Source organism: Lampris incognitus, chromosome 10 (genome assembly GCF_029633865.1).
Source record: "Lampris incognitus isolate fLamInc1 chromosome 10, fLamInc1.hap2, whole genome shotgun sequence".
NCBI lineage: Eukaryota > Metazoa > Chordata > Actinopteri > Lampriformes > Lampridae > Lampris > Lampris incognitus.
Window position 1 is genome coordinate 17,818,279 of NC_079220.1, and position 23,252 is coordinate 17,841,530.

A 23,252-nucleotide genomic window follows, 5' to 3' on the forward strand; every position below is an offset into this window, starting at 1 on the left:
ATGACTGTCAAGGGGGTTGAATACTTTTGCAAGGCACTGTATAAGCCCAAGTTTTTTGTATGATTAAAAACTTTGGAAAAACGTTTGTTCTCACTATCTCTGCATTCACTGTCCCTCTCTGCATTCATTGTCTAGCTCGCTCAACCAATGCTGCTTTTCGTCGCTGCCCGCTCTGAGTCAACCATGCGTGACTCTATCTATGGTTGAGTCAGATCAGGCAGTAATGGTGTCAAAACCAAAACATCATGTATTTGGGAATGAATGAGTTTTCAAGTAATTAGAAGTCGGTCGTATTTCACAAGCCAATAAATGATTCACTGCTGATCTCAGCCAGGAGAACTGGAAGAAGACTGGATAAACCAAAAATAATTCTCCTTTTTCACCTAACTGGTACATGGAAGTGCCGTAAGCTCCAGTGTTAAAACTCCACTATAAAAAATACAATTTCAAGACTAGGATTGATCACAGTCACAGCTGGAAATCATCTCAGTAGCTACAATAAAACATTTTCCCATGGCTGAGCTATGTTTTCTTTCCGTTTTATGAATGAAACTCTTATCAGCAGAGCAGCCATTTGCCTTGATTCATTTTGTATCATGAAAACCCATCCATCCATCCATTCCATTACCCAAACCGCGTATCCTGCTCTCAGGGTCGTAGAGATGCTGGAGCTTATCCCAGCAGTCATTGGGCAGCAGACGGGGAGACACCCTGGATGGGCCACCAGGCCATCACAAACCCCCCCCCCCCCCCCGCCACGCACACACACCTAGGGACAATTTAATATGGTCGATTCACCTGACCTACATGTCTTTGGACTGTGGGAGGAAACTGGAGCACCCGGAGGACACCCCCATAGACACAGGAACATGCAAACTCCACACAGAGGACGCCCAAGGAGGCCCCCAAGGTTGGACTACCTCAAGGCTCAAACCCAGGACCTTCTTGCTGTGAGGCGACCGTGCTCACCACTGCATCACCGTGCCGCCATCATTCAATTCAATTCAACTTATTGTCATTAAAAACAATGTGCAGGCGCATGTTAAAAATGAAATGAGGGCTGTGGCTTCACCAAACAGTGCAAGACGGACACAGACCAAAACCGCAAACACAATATAAGATATGCACACATGAAGACCAAAAGCTAAAAATAAGTTAAAAAAGAGCTGGAGTGCAAAATATCATGTCACCATCATGAAAACCATGATGGTTAAACACATTTAATGTCTTTTACTAAGGGCTTTTAAATGATAGCCTGATCTGTGTCATTACATGTTAGACTTGGCTGCTTTCATGCCAGGGTAGGCCTGCATATTAAACCCCCCCCCCCACACACACACACACACATTTCCTGTTCAACTGTCTTGGGCACTGTGCCAAAATCTTATAATGGCAGGATGGTTTTTTTCTGTCTGTGCTTGTGTGTAGTTTCCCTTTTCCCAGTAGGTGGAAAAAAGGGGTGGTTTGTCACCAAGACTGAGAAGTGGAGATGTGTAAGCCTGACGGACTCCTCTGGTTTAAAAAAAAAGAAAAAAAAGAAAAGTGGAAGTCGGGGCCCGGGGGTGCCCCAGTGGCTCACTTGGTGGAGCGCGTACTTTATCGCAGAGGCCTGGATTTGAATCCGGCCTAGGGCGTTTGCTGCATGCCTTCCCCTCTCCCTCCCCTGCCTTTCCTGTCCTGTCAATACAAAATGAAAAAAAGCAGAAATGGCGGAAAGTAAAATCTTTATCTTTAAAAAACTGTGAAAGTTACCGTCGCTCTTTTATATGCACTGTTTGCTGTTTGTCCACCACAAAACACAAGAAGATTAACCTGGTTGTCCGCTTGCTCAGAAATTGTCAATGACTTTCTTGCCAACGGTTGTAGCAATTGGATATGTAATGTTTTGAATATGACATGTTGCAAAACTGAGGCTGACATTCATGTGTAAGCTGAGCTTGTGTGTGGTCCTTCCCATGCAGACAGAGGCATGGCTCACTCAGAGGAGTCTCGGCTGGCCAACCTCCTGCGCCGCGTTTCCCGAGAAGATGACCGGGATCGCAGGCTTGCCACCCTCAAACAATTGAAGGAGTTCATCAGCCACGTTGAAAACAAAGTGGTCAGTCCAGTGTAAATTAGGATAGATTTCCAGTATAGATAATATTTGCACTCCTCATTTCCCAGTACAATCAGTTTATTCTGAACAAATCTCAGTTTTATTCTTTGTTTATTTGCAGGTTGTTTTAAGCATCGTGCCAAATTTTTTCTCTGTTTGATGTTTACAAGACGTACAGCAAATATATCTTCAATTATTTCAGTTCAATGTCTTAAGCTATTGTAAGCACTATTATCGTGTTGCCAATAAGTTTAAAGTGTGTGTAAAGACTCAAAGTATGAGGATTGTTACTGGTTGGAGTTTTATGCTAACCTTTTTATAAATCAGCAAATTGACAAATCTGATTATGTAAATTATCTCCCTGAATACTGCAACATGCAAAACAGAAAGGGGTTGTTGCATACCTATCCATCTTTCTGCTGTCACATGCTCAATCTGTTAAGTCTTTATTTTTCTTAATTATTTTTCTTACAAACCAGATTACCAGCAGATAGTTCCTAGTTAACTCAAAAGGCCATCCGGATTTTATGTTGAATCTCAAGTGCTGTCGAGGCAAATGGATCAATTTGGTAACTCTGTGGTAGTGTGCCGACACTTTTGTCGTACAGTATGTCATATTGATAAGGTATTCTTTACAAAGTGATAAATCCACCAACTCTTATAGGGGGAGTGATGGGACCAAAGTCATTCTGACTACTTTTTTTTTTTTTTTGCAGCTGTCACTATGGTAGCTTTATTGCAGTGTATCAAGTAGCTCTAATTGTTTTACCCTTCTCCAGGCTCTGGTGAAACAGTTGGATACCATCCTTAGTACTCTTAATGACATTTTGAATGAAAGGTAAGCTGAGCCCCTCCGGTGTTCCATCCTTACTCTAAGGGCAATCATTTGTTTTGTCAATTATGTATTTTGTACTTAGTACTGACCAAAATGCTCCTTTAACAAGCTGCATCAAAAAATCTTCACTGCTAATGATTTGCAATGCACTATTTTCAACATCTGTCTATTCCTTATCCAATGGCCCTCCCCCTCCTTGTCTCTCTACACCTGTGTAGTAGTAAGCTGTTGTGGGAGATGAGGCAGGAGGCAGCAGCTTGCCTTGGCCTGCTCTGTACAGCGTTAAGCTACGAAGCTGAGCGTATCTTCAAGTGGCTCTTCCTAAAGTTCAGCTCATGTGGCCGCGAGGAAGTCAAGCTGCTGTACTTGGTGGCAGTATACCGTGCCCTGGAGGCAGCTGGCGAGAGAAAGGCCTTTTCGCCTGTCATGCAGGTAATGAGACCAAATCCGTCCGTGTTTATACCATTTTCTAGTTTGGATTCGTTTGTTGATATGATCAAAATTTAAATGGAAACCTCACCGTTTTTCAGCTTTATCTCCATTTATAAATCCTCCATAATACTCACTATAGGACGACATCATTTCAGTCTACTTGCTCTGTGTTTCTGGGGAGTGCTGTGGATAGGCTGAACATTTACCTGCTGATGTTGTCATCGCTGGGCATTTCAGACTAATGAAAAACACAAGTCGTTTCTCTTCCTGATTCTTGGTCTCGCCTCCAGGGAGAGGGAACAAGGCACACGGGGCAGGAGTCTACTTTTAACAAGGAAGAGTTGATAAATGATACAAGATTCAAGATTACTTTTTGTCTCAAAGGAAGTTTGTCTTGGACATGAAGGCTGCCACATAAAAATACATACATTATAGTGCAGTAACAGACACAGTGCATAGCACAGACAAGTGCAGACTAGGGGTGTAACGGTACACGTATTTGTACTGAATTATGGGTCTTTCGGTTTGGCACACATGTACTAAACAAATGCAGCGTTGTTTTAACCACTGCGCGTGTGTAAATTTTGTGTGCAGTATTTAATTTAAAACTCACCGAGTTTCCCCCTAGCAGTTTTTGCAAAGGGCCGGATGTTGTATGTTTTTTATTTGAGAAAATATTTATGTTGCACAGTCCTAATGTGAAGCTGAAAGCTGCTAATGTGAATACAAGTACAGTAAAATTCAAGGCTGCACCTTAAAGTATGTTTAATTTATATTTTTTATTTATTTGAGAGAATATTTATTTTGATTTACTTTTAAGTAAACCTACTTTTAGTAGGTTGCAGCCGGTGGCAGCAAAATCCCCCCCCCCCCCCATTTAAGAAAGAGAGCCATGGGTTTCCAGGTGGTGTGGCGGTCTATTCCGTTGCCTACCAACACGGGGATCAGCGGTTCAAATCCCTGTGTTACCTCCGTCTTGGTCGAGCAGCCCTACAAACACAACTGGCTGGTAGCATAGCAGTCTATCCTGTTAAATTCCAACACGAGGATCGCCAGTTCGAATCTCTGTGTTACCTCCGGCTTGATCGGGTGTCCCTACAGACACAATTGGCCATGTTTGCGGGTGGGAAGCCGGATGTGGGTATGTGTCCTGGTCGCTGCACTAGCATCTCCTCTGGTTGGTCGTGGAACCTGTTCGGGGGGAAGGGGGAACTGGGGGGAATAGCGTGATCCTCCCCCATTGTGTCCCCCTGGTGAAAAAAAGTGGCTGGTAACTTCACATATATCAGAGGAGGCATGTGCTAGCCTGCAGCCCTCCCCGGATCGGCAGAGGGAGTGGAGCAGGACCGGGACGGCTTGGACGAGTGGGGTAATTGGACAGGTACAATGGACCTATCGCTAAGCCCCGCCCCCCTTAGTTACTGTTGCTAACTCGGACAAGCTACTCGGGCTGACTAGAGTGTTACAATGGCAGCTATCGGTGTCAGAACTACACAACACAATCTTGCCTTACCTTAGAACAAATGTAGACATCCTTGTTTATCTTCATTACATTGAGTTGACTGTGTGGTCTGCCACACAGCTTAATCCACCGGAGACATTTGGCGCTGTCTTGTTTTGGTTTGGGAAATGGGATAAAATATACCCCATTGCCTATCCTCTCAGGATACCTCGTATCAGTGTTGCATGTACCCCATGCACATCGTTTTTGTTCAACTTATATCCATAAAACGTCACAAAAACCACAACTTCGGATGCAACTCTGATGCTACTTAATGGAGTCGTTAGCTCTAGATGTCCGAGTGAGCTCCCGTGTGCATTTGGTACTACACTGCCATATGTTGATCTGCATTCGAGGGGCGGGGACTGAGCAATGGGTCCATTGGGGAGAAAACAAAAAACAATTGGCCGTGTCTGTGGGTGGGAAGCTGGATGTGAGTATGTGTCCTGGTCGCTGCACTAGCGCCTCCTCTGGGGGGAATAGCGTGATCCTCCCACTCGCTATGTCCCCCTGGTGAAACTCCTCACTATCAGGTGAAAAGAAGCGGCTGCTGACGTGACTTGACTTTACTTGACTCTACATGTATTGGAGGAGGCATGTGGTAATCTGCAGCCCAACCCCAGATCGGTAGAGGAGGTGGAGCAGAGATCAGGACGGCTCGGAAGATTGGAGCAATTGGCCAGATACAACTGGGGAGAAAAGCGGGTGGGGAGAGAGAGAGAGCCATAGTTTGTTCAGTAAACCACTGTTTCATAAAGAAGAAGCCATTTTATGTTTTGTTTCTTTCCCCCCAGCTATACCAAACCGTGACTTTAAAACCGAGGTACTTACTGAACCATGATTTTTGTGTACCATTACACCTGTAGTGCAGACATAGTGTGTTCAAATTATGTGCAACACAGCCACTCATTTCACACCCTCCTTATGTCCTGAGTTTAGGAGATTCACTAATAGAGGAATGAAGGAGTTTTTATACCTGTTCAGGTATATTTTCCTGTATTTAATTGGAACCCGTAGTGTCTACCTGATGGGAGCAGTTCGTATTCTGAATACAGGACATGAGAGGGGTCAGCGATAATTTTCCTAGCCTACGCATTGCACACATTAAATTGTAATTTTTAAAAAGTAAAATGTGAAAAGCTTAAATGGCTGGCTTAAACTTAACAGTCGAAATGATGCATCAGTAGAGGACCTGATGAATGAGGACATATTTCATGATGTCTTGGCAAAGTCTACTGTACAGTAGTGTTTGTACTTGGGATGTGAACGTGTACTACACCTGTACACGTTTACATGGTGCAATGTTTGCCGTTTAAACGTGTACACGTTTCAGGATTTCTGTGAATTTTGAAAGTATGTCGGTGCTATACCGCTAGAGGTCGCTGTTGCCTTATTATTCCATAGATTCACCGCCGTTAAGGTCGCCAATGTCGTATGACACAACTAGGCTACACCATTTACAAAAGATCGAATATCTCTGGATGAGTATGCTTTAGAAACTTGCTGGGGTTTTTTTTTTTTTTTTTTTTGGGAGCTTACTGCTTCCGCGAAGCCCTTCGGTGCGATTAGATCCCGCTGAGAAGCTTTCTAATCCAACCTCGAACTTCAGTGTCTTTGTAGGCTACAATGAATCCGTAATGGTATGTCTTTTGTGGTTATTTATTCATTCATGTTGAAAATAGTCCTTGTTGACATTGACAACCCCTGTTGTGCTTTAGGCTATACAATAATGTGACATCATTATTCATATTCTGATCGACATTTGATTAGCCTGTTAAATGGTAAGCATTTTTACACACGGAGACCAGGTGAGCTAAAACTATGAAAAAATGAATAGCTTTTAATAGTTCAATAACGGTTGTTTACACATGGATAAGCAAACTTGCGAATATCTTCCTTATGTTTAAAGTTTTTCACCAAACATGTCATCCTCACGTCTCAGTGTCTGTGTTATAAAACAAAAAAGGTAGGCTATAACAGCCTAAACATTTCTGACCATAGCCTAATCAAAATCGCATTCTTCTGTTTCACTGTAAACATAACATAACACATCCTTAGGTGTCTGCATTCCAAATTGAAGTCCTCGCATCTCATAACATTTCAAATTTGCAACACCAAAAATATAGAGAAAACTAAGAGCTGAGGACAGATGAGGCGAGGAGACAGCGTGCAGTCTTGAATGTAGTGCTTGGTCTCTTCTCGACTTCTTCCCTTTCACATTACACATCCGTGTTGCGTTGGCAGCTGGAAACAGAATAACATGACCAAGAATGACATTAGCCATTATGTACAAAATCACTGAATGCAAAGTTCACTCAAAGTTCATTCACTCTGATTATGTCAATATGGAATTGAATGGCTATTTATCGATTAAGCTAGCCAATAGTTATCTAAGCAGCCAAACACTGGCTAACTAACTCAGGCCATTTACCCCAAAGTTAAACTGATAATTACCTGGGAAGGTTTTGGTTTAGAAATATGAGCATGTTGACGTTCTCTGGTAGAAGCCTGGACCGTAGTCTTGTCACAAGTCAGCCTGCCGCGGAGAAGACTCTCTCTGACAGCACCGATGTGGCTGGTATGCAGAGAAACCTAGCTAGATTTGACATGATCGGGTATTCTCCTTAATGGGCCTTCCACCATGGAAGGGGGTTTACATCAAGGTTACTGGCCGGTAGGGAGAAGTACCTCTCCAATTCGGATTCTGTGCTCTCCTCTTCCGTGTAGGACGCACCCAAGAGAAAGGACATGTCACTTGGTTTCTTTGCATTTGGTTCTCCATCTTCTTGTTCGCGTGAATCGGGTTCTGCTCCTGTCTTTTCCCTCTCTTCTTCAAAAAGAGCCTCCATGTGGGTTTTTGCCGCAGCTTTCACGTTGCTTGACAGAAACCTCAGCTTCTTGTGTCGGGGGTCAAGGACTGCAACCACAATAGCAGGCTTGGATGCAGTTTCAATGTCCCACAGGAGAAACCTGGTAGCCAGTGACCCTCGCACAGTGTTGACAAAAGTCGTGACCGTGCGATCACCATCCATTGGCTGCAGGTGGTCATTCATCAGGCCGCACACCATAGGGTAGACCACTGAAAGTGACACGGCCTCCTCACTGCAGATCATGGTGGTGGCCATATCCAACGACTTAAGGACTGGATCCATCTCCTCCATGATTCTCCAGTAGTCATCCCTCAGCTCCAGGTTGCGAGCATCCCCCGCTTTGGTGGCAGACCGGTCTGAGAGCACAGCGGTGACCGCCCACCTTTGCTCGAGCAGCTGTGCAAACATGAGATATACCGAATTCCATTGGGTCTTGCAGCACTGTGTAAGTGTATGATGTGGGAGGGCCATCTGCTCCTGCTTCACATGGAGAGCAAGCATCGCTTTGGTGCTGTGATTGAAGTGAGCAACCAGCCTACTGCATGCTGCGACGATTCTCTCCAGGCACGGGACAGCTTTGAACCCGTCGTTTATGGCCAGCTTAATGGTATGTGCACCGCAGCTCACGGACTCCCAGTCACATGCCTGATTAGCCTTGATAATATTGGCTGCGGTATTGTGGACGCACACGTTTACCCGGGCACTCTTGAGCATCCACTCCACCACAATGGTGTTTAGCTCCTTCTCGATGTAGTCTGCCGTGTGGCTCTCTTCCATGTTCTGTGTGGCTAGTACACATGACTGCATTTCCCATTCCTCAGCGATAAAATGACAGGTCACAGTCATATATGACATCGTGTTCAGCGAGGTCCAGCAGTCGGTCGTTAGTGCTACATGAGGCGTGTGCAGTAGCTGGCGCTTGATTTTAGATCCACAATCCTGGTACATCTTTCCCACCCTGGTGGTGATGGTCTTCCTAGAGGGCATAGAGTAACCTGGTTGAAGCTACTCCACTAGCCTCTTAAACCCCACATCTTCGACGATGGACAAGAGCTGCATGTCAAGGGCAACCATTTCGAGTATGAAGTTGGTAATCTTTTCGCCCCGCGCCTTGTCACAGCACCTCGCGAAAGCTAGCATCGTCTGTTGTTGTCCGTGACTTCTCACTCGGGTGTTTTAGTCTGATGTGGTTGACCATGGACCCGGTACTCCCACTGTAAGCCAGTTCTGTCTGACAAATGCTGCATTTTACTTAATTTCCTTCTCCGTTCTTTTCAAAAAGCTCCCACATGGGGCTTCGCAGATTTTTACTAGCCGCCATCCCATGCTTCAATTGCGCTCGCAATTGTCACGCAGCAAAGAATGATGATGTTATCAGGCATTGTATTAAAAAAATTTTTAAAAAACCTTTGTTTATCGGTTAGGGATTTTTATTAAACAGTTGTGGTTTCATTTCCGTGTACACGTGTACACTGACACACCCCTAGTTTGTACGAGTCGTACACTGAAGAGGTGACATGATTTGGAGCAACAGGATGAGAGACAGGGTTGGATCTCAAACTGCAGCATTCTCAATTAATTTTGGGTATTTTAGGGATGACAGTCTAGTCAGAACTTGATTTTAAGCAAAAAAAGGTAATTTTCCCAGTTAATATTGGGTGCATTTGACTTTCTTTTTTTTTGCTTTTAAATTCAGGTAACATTCAAGATTGATATACAGTGGCTTCAGAAAATATTCAGACCCCTTCACTTTTTGAACACTATTTTGTTGTAGATTTAATTTTAAATGGATAAAATTACCATTTTTGCCCATCAGTCCATACTTAATAACCTAACAGTGGAATCTTGTTTTTAGAAATTTTTGAAAATGTATTAAAATTCAAAACTACATACCTGTGGAGGCATGGAGATGTTTAGGAGAGATGGCATTGGAGTTTTTAACTAGATTGTTTAACACAATCCTGGAAAGTGAGAGGATGCCTGAGGAGTGGAGAAGAAGCATACTGGTACCGATTTTCAAGAACAAGGGCGATGTGCAGAACTGTAACAACTACAGAGGTATAAAGTTGATCACCACAGCATGAAGATTTTGGAAAGAGTAATAGAAGCTAGGTTAAGAGGAGAGGTGATGATCAGCGAGCAGCAGTATGGGTTCATGCCACAAAAGAGCACCACAGATGCGATGTTTGCTTTGAGAATGTTGATTGAGAAGTATAGAGAAGGCCAGAAAGAGTTGCATTGTGTCTTTGTAGATTTAGAGAAAGCTTATGACAGAGTGCCGAGAGAGGAGGTGTGGTATTGTATGAGGAAGTCAGGAGTAGAGAAGTATGTAGGAGTGGTGCAGGATACGTATGAGGGAAGTGTGACAATGGTGAGGTGTGCGGTTGGAATGACAGATGGGTTCAAGGTGGAGGTGGGATTACATCAAGGATCAGCTCTGAGCCCTTTCTTGTTTGCAATGGTGATGGACAGGTTGACGGACAAGATCAGGTAGGAGTCTCCATGGACGATGATGTTCGCGGATGACATTGTGATCTGTAGCGAGAGTAGGGTGCAGGTTGAGGAGAGCCTGGAGAGGTGGAGGTATGCACTGGAGAGAAGAGGAATGAAAGTCAGTAGGAGCAAGACGGAATACCTATGCGTGAATGAGAGGGAGGACAGTGGCATGGTCAGGATGCAAGGAGTGGAGGTGACAAAGGCATTTGAGTTTAAATACTTGGGGTCAACTGTCCAAAGTAACGGGGAGTGCAGGAGAGAGGTGAAGAAGAGAGTGCAGGCAGGTTGGAGTGGGTGGAGAAGTGTATCAGGAGTGATTTGCGACAGAAGGGTACCAGCAAGAGTTAAAGGGAAAGTTTACAAGATGGTTGTGAGACCAGCTATGTTATATGGTTTGGAGACAGTGGCACTGACGAAAAGACAGGAGGCGGAGCTGGAGGTGGCAGAGTTGAAGATGCTAAGATTTTCACTGGGAGTAACGAAGAAGGACAGGATTAGGAGCGATTATATTAGAGGGACCGCTCAGGTTGGACGGTTTGGAGACAAAGCAAGAGAGGCAAGATTTAGATGGCTTGGACATGTGTGGAGGAGAGATGCTGAGTATATTGGGAGAAGCATGCTGAATATGGAGCTGCCAGGGAAGAGGAAAAGAGGAAGGCCAAAGAGGAGGTTTATGGATGTGGTGAGGGAAGACATGCAGGTGGCTGGTGTGACAGAGGAAGACGCAGAAGACAAGAAATGGAAACGGATGATCCGCTGTGGCGACCCCTAACGGGAGCAGCCAAAAGTAGTAGTATCCATTTTAAAGTTAAGTCTAAACACTGTGTGCAAAAAGTGACTGAGTCTGAATAATTTCTGATGCCAGTGTACAGTCACAATAATGAAATTGAGTTTCTCTTTTAAGAGCAGGGCAGACTAGTGTTAAAGAGCAGGGTAACCAAATTGACAGATCTGCTTCAAAATACTTTATAAATGTGGGAGATGTATTGCTGTTGACATGTTAAAATGTTTTGAACCATGTATAGAACTGATTTGCGGAGTTGGACCGTTTTTGGGTATTTTTCCCATTTTCCTTTCTTGATTTTTTTTTTTGGCCGGCTTCCTTGGTGACGTCGCCGTCTTCCTTTCGGTGCCATGCCCCCAGAGTCTGAAACGAGTGGACACTGCAGATTTTTACGCGTTTTTGAAGCTTTGTTTTATATACTTTGCAACATTTTTAATCATACAGAATTGGCTGGGTGGTTACTGATATGTTTTCCTGGGGTATGGGTATCCAAAAACACAGATTTGAGCTCAGTCACCCACCACTTTAACATTAATATATACACAACAGTCCTTTTGGTCAAGCACAACAACTGAGTGAAAGTGCACAAGTCATTAGTGTATTGCAAGGGATAGCTTGTTTTAATATGGGATGACATTAAAAATATATTTAGACCTTGACATTATTCAAAGATATTTTGTATGTATTGTATTTCGAATTGGTTCTCCTAATAAGGTCTTTTTTGGTTCATTGCGTCTTCCTAGGGACCGCAGATGTAAATTAGCTTCCACAGCTAACTCTGGCCCAACAGTTGTGTTGTACATGGCCCCGGTTAAATAAACTAATCAAAGTTTTGCTGATACGAGTATTCAGTTAATGAACAAGCGGCATTCAAAGCGCATGTAAAAAAAAAAAAACCTTTCGTGTGACAAGATAAGTTGTTTGACCTCAGTGCTACTGCTGTAACCCTTATTTTATTGGTTTGGCCTATTGGCCGGTGTTGTCATTTGCCAACTGGCTCAGATTTGATTTTGACATCCTCAGTCCTATGTATCATATCATCCTCCTTTAACAAACTTGGCTCTACCTATCCAGAGTTTCTGTACCAGCCTGTTGCTCAAAAGTATATCAAAATCAAGTAAATTTGAAATAAAAAAAAGCCGGACAGACTACTTATTTAACTAAAAAGTCGGCATATTGCATTAGCAGCAGTCCTAACAGTCTTGTGTTGTTAACCAGTGGAGTTTTAAAAGTATGAACTGGTTTTGTTTGGACTTGAAATTAATGTTATTGAAATGCTGGTAAATTGTCTTTGCCTGATAATCCTTGTGCTATGGTTGGTATTGGGCTTATTTTGGCAGTTCTGTAGAAATTTGGGATAAAAAAGGGTATTATTGAAAACAGCTTGGCAAAACAAGACATCTTTCGCTCTATACAGTTTGGCAGAGGTGGCTGTTACTTTCTAGAGGTGGCATCCACACCCCCTGTGTTGTCTGCCTGTTGCGAGTACAGTGACTGACCTTGTGGGCGTTATGTTTCAGCTGGTGATGAGCAGCCTGCAGTCCATCTTGGAGAACTTGGACACCCCAGAATTGCTGTGTCAGAGTGTTAAGTGTATTCTGCAGGTGGCCCGCTGCTATCCACATGTCTTCAGCACCAACTTCCGGGTGAGTCGCATGGCCAGATCAGTGGTATTGTTTCTAAGTTTTAAATGTACACTTGCCCTTAGATTATAGAACAAGGGACATTTAATGATGTGTGAAGTGTGCCATCTGGTATTTTTTGTGTATGTGTACAATTGTGTATTCACTTTTTTTAAGTCCTTGTTCAACAAAATGTTGTACCCTCCACTCACAGAATAACTTATTTTGCCATTGTAGGACACAGTGGATATCTTGGTTGGATGGCACATTGATCACACACAGAGGCAGTCACTAACTCTTCAAGTCTCAGGTTAGACTGATTTCTAATTTTTACCCCCTAAAAACCCACAGTTTCTGGGCATTTTTCTTTAAATAGGGAAGCTTGGAATAGGGGGATGTTATGACTTTTAGCATAGATCATGAGCCATCTTTAAAGTCACATTGACACAAGCTCATTTCAGGTGCCTTAGCCTTGGAATTCACCACGATGGCACAGTACCATGGTGTTTGTCGCTTTAACTCTATCCTCCAGGGTGGCTGCAGAGTTTGGAGCAGTTCTGGGTGGCAGACTTGACCTTCTCCACCACCTTGCTTGGACAGTTCCTGGAGGATATGGAAGCCTATGCAGAGGTAAAATAATCACTTGACTGTCATGAATCACATGAATTATGGGCCATCCTTTCACTCAGTGATACTCGCTCATGTGCCAAGGAGAGCCATATGCGTGCATGTTTTCTTGTCAACACACCAATACATCTGCTGATTTCACTAATCAACACACCTTCATGCAGACAGGGAGGACTAATTAGTGAAATCAGATGGTGCAGTGTTTGGTTGGGGAAAAAACTGCATATGGCTCTCCATGGTACATGAGTATCACGGCTTTAACCTCTCTGATGTACTGTATAATCATCTCTAACTGAACTGCTAAAACCAAACTCTCGTCCATTTCCTAGAGACTTTGGACCTGACATCTTAAGCTCTGGACTAAAATAATAGAGATTGAACCAGTTTTTTTCCATCCAAGTAATTGGAAAAAGGCAGAAAGTGAATTGACTTTGATTTTGTTTCAGTTGATTTTTAGGACATGTTACTTGTGGCGCTTTGTATAGAGCCTTTAACATTGGGAGAATTCTGTACCTGATGCAGCCTTTCTCTTGTCCAGCAGTTGTGGCAATCTTTAGTGCAGTGGTTTTCTTTATTTGACATCTACCTTTCAGGACCTGAGTCACGTAGGGTCAGGGGAGATCCTTGACGAAGACATTCCTCCGCCCATGGTATCATTGCCCAAACTGGCAGCATTGCTACGGGTCTTCAGTACTGTGGTTCGCAGCATTGGAGAGCGCTTCAACCCAATTAGGGGCCCCCCTATCACAGAGGCCTATGTGACAGATGTAAGGGCAACAGAGATTCTTTGAGTTTAAACAAACCACATTGAAACATTGTGGTGGTGTGTTATGGTAGTCTAAAGCAAAATTGGTAACTGTTTTGTACACTGTACCTGTTCCCAGTTTTTAATCATTTTTTTCCACCCACTGCTTCCTCTCTCCCTGCCCAGGTCCTAAACCGGGTCCTGGTGTGTGTGACCACAGCCAAGCAGGTACTATTCTCAGAAGCAGTGCTTACAGCGGGCAACGAGTGTGTTAGTGTGTTGCTGATGAGCCTGGAACCCTCTGCCCAGCTAATGGAGGCCATTTTAGCTTATGGGCTAGACCAGCTGGACTGCTGCAGAGCCTGTGGTTCCGATTACAGTCTGGCTGTTCTCAGCCTACTAACCCTGGTAAGATTCTCACACGCATCTTCCATTTGTTTCTCATGGAAAATGGCTAGATTCCTGCCCTTTTCAGTTAATGTTTTGGACTTGGTGTTTATTGATGTTGAAAATCGGGAATTAAGAGGCATAATGTTTTTCTGGCTTGCTGGGAGGGAAAAAAGTCTTCATAATGGACTATCTCCATGTCACAGTTTTCTTGTTTTATGTGTTGAATTGTAATTCAGACAAGTAAAGAAAAGGTTTATGAATGACTGGACTATATGTGTGTGTAGATAACTACATGTATATCAAAATAATAGAAACTATTTGCATATCAGAAATTACAATAACATAATATACAGAAAATGGGCAAACATACTAATTGCCCTAGCTCTTGCAACTTTGGCATTCTTCATCAGAACACGTTCTTTCTTGGTTTTTCAAAACAAACTTCTAAAGCCTGTCTGTGATACCTCGGGTGCAGGTCCATTAATAGAAATTCTCAGGCTAGCAGCCAGGTGCTCTCCTTTCAATTTGTTTCTTAGGTCTGTTTTTACTTGAAAGACAAGCATGAGACAGGGACAAACATGCATGTAACCATTTAGAAGCACAAGAGAAAATGTACACATTGTGCTTGCTTGCATGGTTGAAGATCAGTCACCCTGTTCATTTTTTAGAAGTTTCTCCTGCAGTTTATGCTGGATACAGGGTTGAATATTAGGGTTCTGCAAGCAATTTTCAAGTTGTAATTGATTATTTTGCAATAATAGTGATAACATGAATAATCAGTCATGTTGGTCTAACAGGCTAACTTTAGCAAGCTTGTTAGCTAATGTTAATGTTAAGCTAATGTTAGTTTTAAGTGTTGATCTCAATGTTTAGCTAGCTAGTCCAGCTACTCTAGTAAGTTACCTAGGACATTACACTCAAAAATAGCAACACATTAAGGGAAGGCTTTCTTTTGTGGACCTGGTGTGCACCCAATCAATACACGGATGGCTAAATTTGGCATTTTTTCTATCGACATAGAAAAATAAGACATTGACAGCTTATTAACAGCTTAATAGCTCAAATTCAAATGAAACGGCCATATGCAGGTTGAATGAGTTTTTTTAGGTGTTTGCCAAAACAAACCAAATGTTAGCGGGAGTGACTTGCCGATGTGCTAATGGTGATGTATTTTAGATTGTGGACCAGATCAACACAAAGCTGCCTGCATATTTTGTGGAGAAACTACTGGCACCCAGCTCGCAACTATTGGAGCTCCGCTTCCACCAGGAAAAAGAGGTGTGTGTGTGTGTGTGTGTGTGTGTGTGTGTGTGTGTGCGCGTGCGTGCGTGCATGCGGGTGTGTTGCTTGACAAAAATGTGTAAAGTCGGTAACAGGACAGTTTCCTCTGCAGGTGTTTATTGTGTTTCACGGCACTGCTACAGCAGGGTCCCCAACCTTTTTTGCACAGTGGACCAGTTTAATATTGACAATATCCTTGCGGACTGGCCGGCATTTAAGTAACCTTTGGATATTAAACACAGCGCATATTTTCCTCACATGACATTAAAAACATTGCAACTCACCAATATCACTGAATAAATGGGAGCCCTGGGCTTGTTTCTCTGCAACAAGACGGTCATGACATGCGAGTCATCGGTCGCAGTAAAGCCATGTTTTAGGTACGACTCTTCGTATTTCCTTTGGAAAGAAACTTTCTGTCTTTCTTTCTTTTTTCTTTTTTTTTGCAGTCTCGGCCTCTGCTGTCTCAGCGTTATCATTGTCTTAGATCTTTTATTTCGCGTACCTCTTCCGGGGAAACTCAAGTGACATTTGTTTTTTAGTCATGATAGCTAGCTAGTTGCAACACCCACATGGAGTAGGTAAGTGGGTGACGACCTCGCGTGCGTTGCGTTACGCAAGTTCAACATCAGTATCCTCATCCTGTTTGTGGGCATGACGGGGAATGGTGAGGACAGGTGCAGCACAGACAGACCATGCCATTTAAATGTAATTACTGCACAAATAGCCTATAATGTTATATGTTTATTATTCACATTTTTTTAAATTAACCCTCCCGAATCATATCGTTTCCTCGCGGCTCGGTGGTTGGGGACCACTGCTCTAGAGTAGTGAAAAGCACTTCCCAATTATTACTGAAACTTAAAATTTGAATTTCTCCATATATTGTCTTTGTCATCTGGCTTCAGTCATCACTCAAATATAATGCTGTACCATTCGAATTCAGTGGTTCTATATTTGGCCTTTCTTGTTTTAAGTGAGAAGTAAATGGGCATCCGTGTAGCATTGCCTACCAACACGGGGATCGGCAGTTTGAGTCCCCATGTTATTTCCGGCTTGGTCGGGCGTCCCTATAGACACAATTGGCCGTGTCTGTGGGTGGAAAGCCGGATGTGAGTATGTGTCCTGGTCGTTGCACTAGCGCCTCCTCTGGTTGGTCGGGGTGCCTGTTCAGGGAGGAGGGGTAACGGTAGAATAGCGTGATCCTCCCACGTGCTATGTCCCCCTGGCGAAATGCCTCACTGTCAGGTGAAAAGAAGCGGCTGGTGACTCCACATGTATCGAAGGAGGCATGTGGTAGTCTGCAGCCCTCCCTGGATCGGCAGAGGCGGTGGAGCAGCAACCGGGAGAGCTCAGTGGGGTAATTGGCCAGGTACAATTGGGGAGAAAATCCCAAAAAAAAAAAGTGAGAAGTAAATGTATGTTCAGAACACGTTCTACTTGAAGTATTTGATTTCTCAGTATTGTAAAAAAGTATTTTTTTTCCTTTTTTTCTGTGCACCAGGTGATGTCAGCCACTCATGGCGTCTATCAGGCCCTCCTAAGCCTTAAGAACATCCCCACCCTGGAGGCAGCCTACAAGTTGGTGCTGGGAGAGATGTCCTGTGCTCTCTCGAGCCTTATGGTGCCCCTAGAACTCAACAGCACGGGTCCAAACCAGACCTCAGTCTGCCCCTGCCCTGAAATCCGGCACCCTGCCTTTGCCTCTCTAACCCTGCCCCCAGAGCGGGCCCAGTTCATTCTCATTTTTAACCTCAGTGCCCTCACCACCATTGGCAACACTAAGAACTCTCTCATTGGGGTGAGAAACTATTTCACTTTTTCCATCTTATGAAGATGAAAAGAATAATTCATTTAATAGACATATCTTTAGTCTTTTGTATTTTTCCCCCATATTAGAATTTTCTTCCTTCAGATATGTTTTTTTTTTTTTTTTAAACTTACCAACACCTCTGGTGATACTGGTAAACACACTGGTGTTGCCACTCTTAAATCCCAGAGATTTATTTGAAATGAAAGTCGCCAGTGCTGTTGTATCAGCACCTTCCCCACAGCTGAATTAGGAGAAAAAAAACCATTTGGATCAGCCTGAGTATTAGCTGTATCTGCCGAGTATCTGTTGGTGAAGGTCTTCTGCAAGATTTGTCTGACATACTTTCTTGTTAGCCACACTGACAGTAACCATCAAAATTTGCAACTCTTAAAACACTCATGATTTGGATTTTTTTTTTTTTTTTTAACTGTTGTCTTGAAATACCCCACCAGCGATAGAAATACACCACCAGTGATAGAAAGTATCAAAAAGGATATTTTCTGCTTGTAAATCTTCAGGATTCTACCTTTGAGAAACTTAAGGCTTTTTGGCATAGTTGGTATTCTCTGTGTAAAAAGTTCACAGTTGAGCTTGAAGCTAGTTTTACCCCTTGGTTTCCATAAGACTCCTTAGAAGCAGATTTTTCTGTTTACTTTTTTCTTTGCTATGCATATTCAAGTGAAGCCCAAACTAATCTAATTGGCTAGTGTCTTGACATTCTACCTCTTGTTTAGATGTGGGCCCTGTCTCCCACGGTGTTTGCCCTGCTCAGTCAGAACCTGATGGTGGTTCACTCTGAGCTGGCTATCTACCATCCTGCCGTCCAGTACGCTGTGCTCTATACTCTTTACTCCCACTGTACAAGGTAACTTCCCCGCACACACTGAATTATCCAAAATGAGTCAAAATTTATACCATTGATGTGTTTAGCAGGCCACACAATATCTGTTTTTATTTTGAATGACCCTTTCTGCAATGCCATGAAAATTGGCACAGAGGTACGTTGTCAGTCCTCTACCTAACTTCATGATCCTTTTAATTTTCAACCCCCTCCGACGTTTTGTTCTTTTTTTTCTCTTTTGTCATGACCATTTTCTGTCCACAGGCACGATCACTTCATCTCATCCAGCCTGTCGTCGTCATCTCCCTCGCTGTTTGATGGCGCAGTCATCAGCACTGTTACCACAGCAACAAAAAAACACTTCAGCACGCTGCTGAGCCTTCTGGGAACCTTACTGGCCAAAGAGCACCTCTACTCCGAGGCCAGGTATAAACATTACATATGGCTTTAATTACTCAGCTCCACATGTTCTGTTTTAAGTATTTCTTCTGTGTTCACACAATGAAATTGGCTTTGTCAAGCAGAGCAAAGGTCAGGCCCTTAGTACTTTATTAATTTTTTTTTACCAAGAAATTAGTGATTATTCAGTGTTAAAATTAAATAAGTTGAAGACTTTTCGTTGTTTTAAATAAGACTGCTTGGAAAGGCGATTTCTGACGGACAAAATACTGATAGTGGCTTTGCCATTCTGACTGGAGTGGTAAAGGTAATGCCTTGATGGCACAGCAAAGAGGGAGAAGAGTTAAAACTGAATGTAATAATGACCAGACTAGTGCAGGAAAGGGAGAACCGAGTGGCAGCAGAACAACTATATAGTTTACCAAATACAAATAAGATGCAGCAGCTAGGGCGTCCGGATAGCGTAGCAGTCTGTTCCGTGGCCTACCAATACGGGGCTTGCCAGTTCGAATCCCTGTGTTACCTCTGGCTTGGTCAGGCGTCCCTACAGACAAAATTGGCTGTGTCTGTGGGTGGGAAACTGGATGTGGGAATGTGTCCTGGTTGCTGCCCTAGCGCCTCCTCTGGTCAGTCAGGGCGCCTGTTCGGGGGGGAGGGGGAACTGGGGGGAATAGTGTGATCCTCCCGCACGCTACGTCCCCCTGGTGAAACTCCTCACTGTCAGGTGAAAAGAAGCGGCTGGTGACTCCATATGTATTGGAGGAGGCATGTGGTAGTCTGTAGCCCTCCCCGGATCAGCAGAGTGGGTGGAGCAGCGACTGGGACTGCTCGGAAGAGTGGGATAATTGGCCAAGTACAATTGGGGAGAAAAAGGGGGAACATCCAAAAAAAAAAGATGCAGCAGTTAACTTTGGAAGTCTGCGTAGAAGTCTTGTTTGATGGATGAAAGTTTCAGATTATATTTCAAGTTCAAGTTTCACTTTATTGTCATATACATATAAAAAGTACCATGTACCTTCAAATGCAGTGATATGCATGTGCCCTGGCTCTGTCGGCCCTTAAAACTGTATAAGGAAATGATAAATTACAAAAACGATAAATAAGAAATTAGAAATCCCGCAAAATAATAAGGTTGGAGTGCATATCTTGGGTCTCAGGAAAAAAAAATTCTCTTTGCCATATGTTGAAAGAACATTGCAAACAGGTACGTACATGGCAAGCTGCCTTACTGGAAACATATGGGAAGTTAACCCCAGAGTCATGTCCTCAGTGAGCCAGTATTTCTGTAGTGTGTATTTGTTGTGCTGTATAGGAAGCTGTTGCTGACCTGGGCCCAGGAGATCTCTTTGCTGTTGAAGAAGTCTGATACCTATACCCCCCTTTTTACCCTGCCCTCCTTCCACAAGTTCTGCAAAGGCCTGCTGGCTAACGGTAAGACCAGAAGTCAACAGAATCAAGATTTGTCATAGCTGAATAAAAATTCCGCCTCTAAACTCAGAAGAGCATTCTTCATTACTTTGGGATCCACAAAACTGATGATTAGGAACATCAGTTTTGCTCTTTCTGAAATTGTGTGGAGCGCACCTCCCTCTGCAGTCTCCCTCTCTTTTTTTTTTTTGATTAGGGATTTGGATTGTTAAATGCAATTCGTTTCCAGTTTTGGTGTTTTTGATTTAATCTCAAACTGTGCAGCCAGACTACAGCTACAATTGGTATAAAAAGTATACACACCCCTGTTAAAATGACAGGTTTTGTGATATAAAAAATTGAAACCAAGATAAATCATGCAAGAACTTTTTCCACTTTTTTTTTAAATCAAACTGTAAAATTCCATTGAAAACAATCAAACAATCTAGGGGGAAGAGAAAAAAAACATAAGAATAATTTGGTTGCATAAGTGTGCGTACTCCTAAACTAATATGTTGTTGAAGCACCTGTTGATTTTATTACAGCACTCAGTCTTTTTGAGTAAGAGTCTATCAGCTTGGCACATCTAGACTAACTTGTCCAAAACGTTGATCTTCTTTTGGTGAAGCCGTTCCTTTGTTGGTTTGGATGTATGCTTTGGGTCATTGTACTGAAAGGTGAAATTCCTCTTCATCTTCAGCTCTGAAGGTTTTGCACGAAAATCGACTGGTATGTGGAGCTATTCATAATTTCCTTCCACCTTCACTAAGGCCTTGTTCAGACTGCCCGCCAAAATCTGTTTTTGGGCATATCCGGATTGTATCCGGATTGATTTTTAGGAAGTCTGGACAGCAAAAAAAAAAACAAAACACATGCAATGCGATTTTTCAAATTGGATCTAAACCACATTTGGAGGTGGTTTGAAATGCAATTCCAATCGGATTTCTACAGATGCGTCTCAGTCTGAACATTCTGACCACCCAAATCAGATTTCAAACTGTCTTTTGCGATACTTGCAACGCGACACACAACGATGATGTCAAATCCAAGGTGACAGAAGTGGAACCCGCAATCACTGCAGCACGAAACATCGCAATGTATACCAGCCTCCTCCATCGCTGAGTTTGTCTGGTGCAATGGAGGAGTTCTTCACCGCAAATTGACAGCGCAGTTGTTTTGGAGGGCGAGATGATGGATCCCCATTTCTAATGCTTCCATGTCGGTAAACTGCGTCACCAGCATACATAGATACTCACACCTGTGTCATTAACACTGCAACACATGCAGATAGCATAGTGATGTCTGGACACACAAATCCGATCTGATCACTTGCAAATAACAGTGCAGACAGTCTGTCTTAAAGATCTGATTTGAGAAACAAATACAATTTGCCTGCAGTCTGAACAAGGCCTAAAGCCTCAGTTGCGGCCGAAGAAAAGTAGCCCCAAAGCATGATGCTGCCACAACCATACTTCACTGGGGTATGGTGTTTTTTTGGTGATATGCTGTTGTTTTTGTGCCAAACGTACCCCCCCTTTTTTTTTCTCCCAATTGTACTTGGCCAATTACCCCACTCTTCCGAGCCGTCCCGTTGCTGTTCCACTCCCTCTGCTGATCTAGGGAGGGCTGCAGACTACCACATGCCTCCTCCGATACATGTGGAGTCGCCAGCCGCTTCTTTACTCCTGACAGTGAAGAGCTCCGCCACAGGGACGTAGCGCATGGGAGGATCATGCTTTTCTTTTTGTTTTGTTTTTTGTTTGTTTGCATGAAGAGGCTTCCTTCTTGCCACCCTACCACATAGCCCAGACATATGAGGAATAGAGGAGATTGTTGTCACATTTAGGGAGCAACCAGTACTAGCCAGAACTTACTGCAGCTCCTTTGATGTCGGTGTAGGCCTCTTGGCAGCCTCCCTGACCAGTTTTCTCCTTGTCTTCTTATCCATTTTGGAGGGACATCCTGTTCTTGGTAATGTCACTGTTGTGCATCAAAAGCATTGGAAATGATCTTGTGCCCCTTTCCTGATTGATACCTTCCAACAATGAGTTGATGCTTTGTAAGCTCTTTGTGGACCATGGCTTTTGCAGTTGGATGCAACCAAGATGTCAGGAAAATCCTACAGGAACAGCTGAACTTTATTTGGGGTTAATCACAGTCACTTTAATTGATGGCCAGTGTATACTAACTACTATTTAACATGAGTTTGAATGTGATTGGTTAATTCTGAACACAGCCAGATCCCCAATTATAAAAGTGTTTGCACATTTTTGCAACCAAGTTATTCTAAGTTTTGTTTTTCTTTATTCCCTAAAATGTTGCTGATTGTTTTTCATAGGTTACAATTTTTTAAAAAATAAGTGGAAAAGTTATGACACTATTCATTTTTCGTATATTTTTTACATTTATTTTAATTGTTTTCATCATAATCCTTGTTTTATCAGCTCTAATTCTCTTTGTTTTAATTATGCTCTTGTGACTTTATCCTGACTGTGTTTTAGCTTGTTCTGTGGATCACATCTGGCATTATGTCCTATATTTTTATTGTATTTTGTTGTTTTATCTTGACTATGTGCATTATTTTATCCTGTTACGTAAGGCACCTGTGTAACATTGTTTAGAAAGGTGCGATATAAATAAAGGTTATTATTACTACTATATCACAAAAACCTGCCATTTTAACAGGGGTGTGTAGACTTTTTATATCCACTGTAGAAACTTTGCAAGTATTGTCTGGGCGTAAAGTTTCATTCTTGTTGGAGCAGAAATGCGTCAAACTGGATTAGTATCAGTCCCATGTCCTGAGATGTTTTGAACAAGGTTTTTTTTTTTTTTTTATCTTGGCAGCACTCAATGAAGAGCCAAGCATCTGCCTACAAACGTGCAACAGCTTGCAGGTCCTCTCCTCATCCCTGTCCACAGAGCTATTGCAGAGGTAATGAACAACACACTTGCACTGAACTCTTTGTCATAGTGTGTTGTGATGGTTTGACTGGAGTTCCTGGATACACCAGAAACATAATATTCATAGTGTACGTCCTACAACCTTGCATAGAATTACACAAACAGCAGTCAATAATCCCCAGTGTACACAACACACAAGACTGAAGTGCA

The 23,252-nt window shown here is 43.0% G+C and overlaps 1 protein-coding gene across 1 annotated transcript in view; it reads left to right on the forward strand.

Annotated features, from left to right (window-relative positions):
- Positions 1-23,252, forward strand: part of smg1 (SMG1 nonsense mediated mRNA decay associated PI3K related kinase) — an 81,497-nt gene that overhangs the window by 13,299 nt on the left and 44,946 nt on the right. Inside the window, exons 4-17 of the mRNA XM_056287794.1 lie at positions 1,962-2,098; positions 2,875-2,933; positions 3,149-3,362; positions 12,534-12,659; positions 12,873-12,945; positions 13,168-13,265; positions 13,856-14,029; positions 14,194-14,415; positions 15,574-15,675; positions 17,183-17,479; positions 18,226-18,356; positions 18,597-18,758; positions 20,044-20,162; positions 22,986-23,073. Coding sequence (XP_056143769.1) covers positions 1,962-2,098; positions 2,875-2,933; positions 3,149-3,362; positions 12,534-12,659; positions 12,873-12,945; positions 13,168-13,265; positions 13,856-14,029; positions 14,194-14,415; positions 15,574-15,675; positions 17,183-17,479; positions 18,226-18,356; positions 18,597-18,758; positions 20,044-20,162; positions 22,986-23,073 — 2,002 coding nt within the window. The remainder of the gene's footprint in view (positions 1-1,961; positions 2,099-2,874; positions 2,934-3,148; positions 3,363-12,533; positions 12,660-12,872; positions 12,946-13,167; positions 13,266-13,855; positions 14,030-14,193; positions 14,416-15,573; positions 15,676-17,182; positions 17,480-18,225; positions 18,357-18,596; positions 18,759-20,043; positions 20,163-22,985; positions 23,074-23,252) is intronic.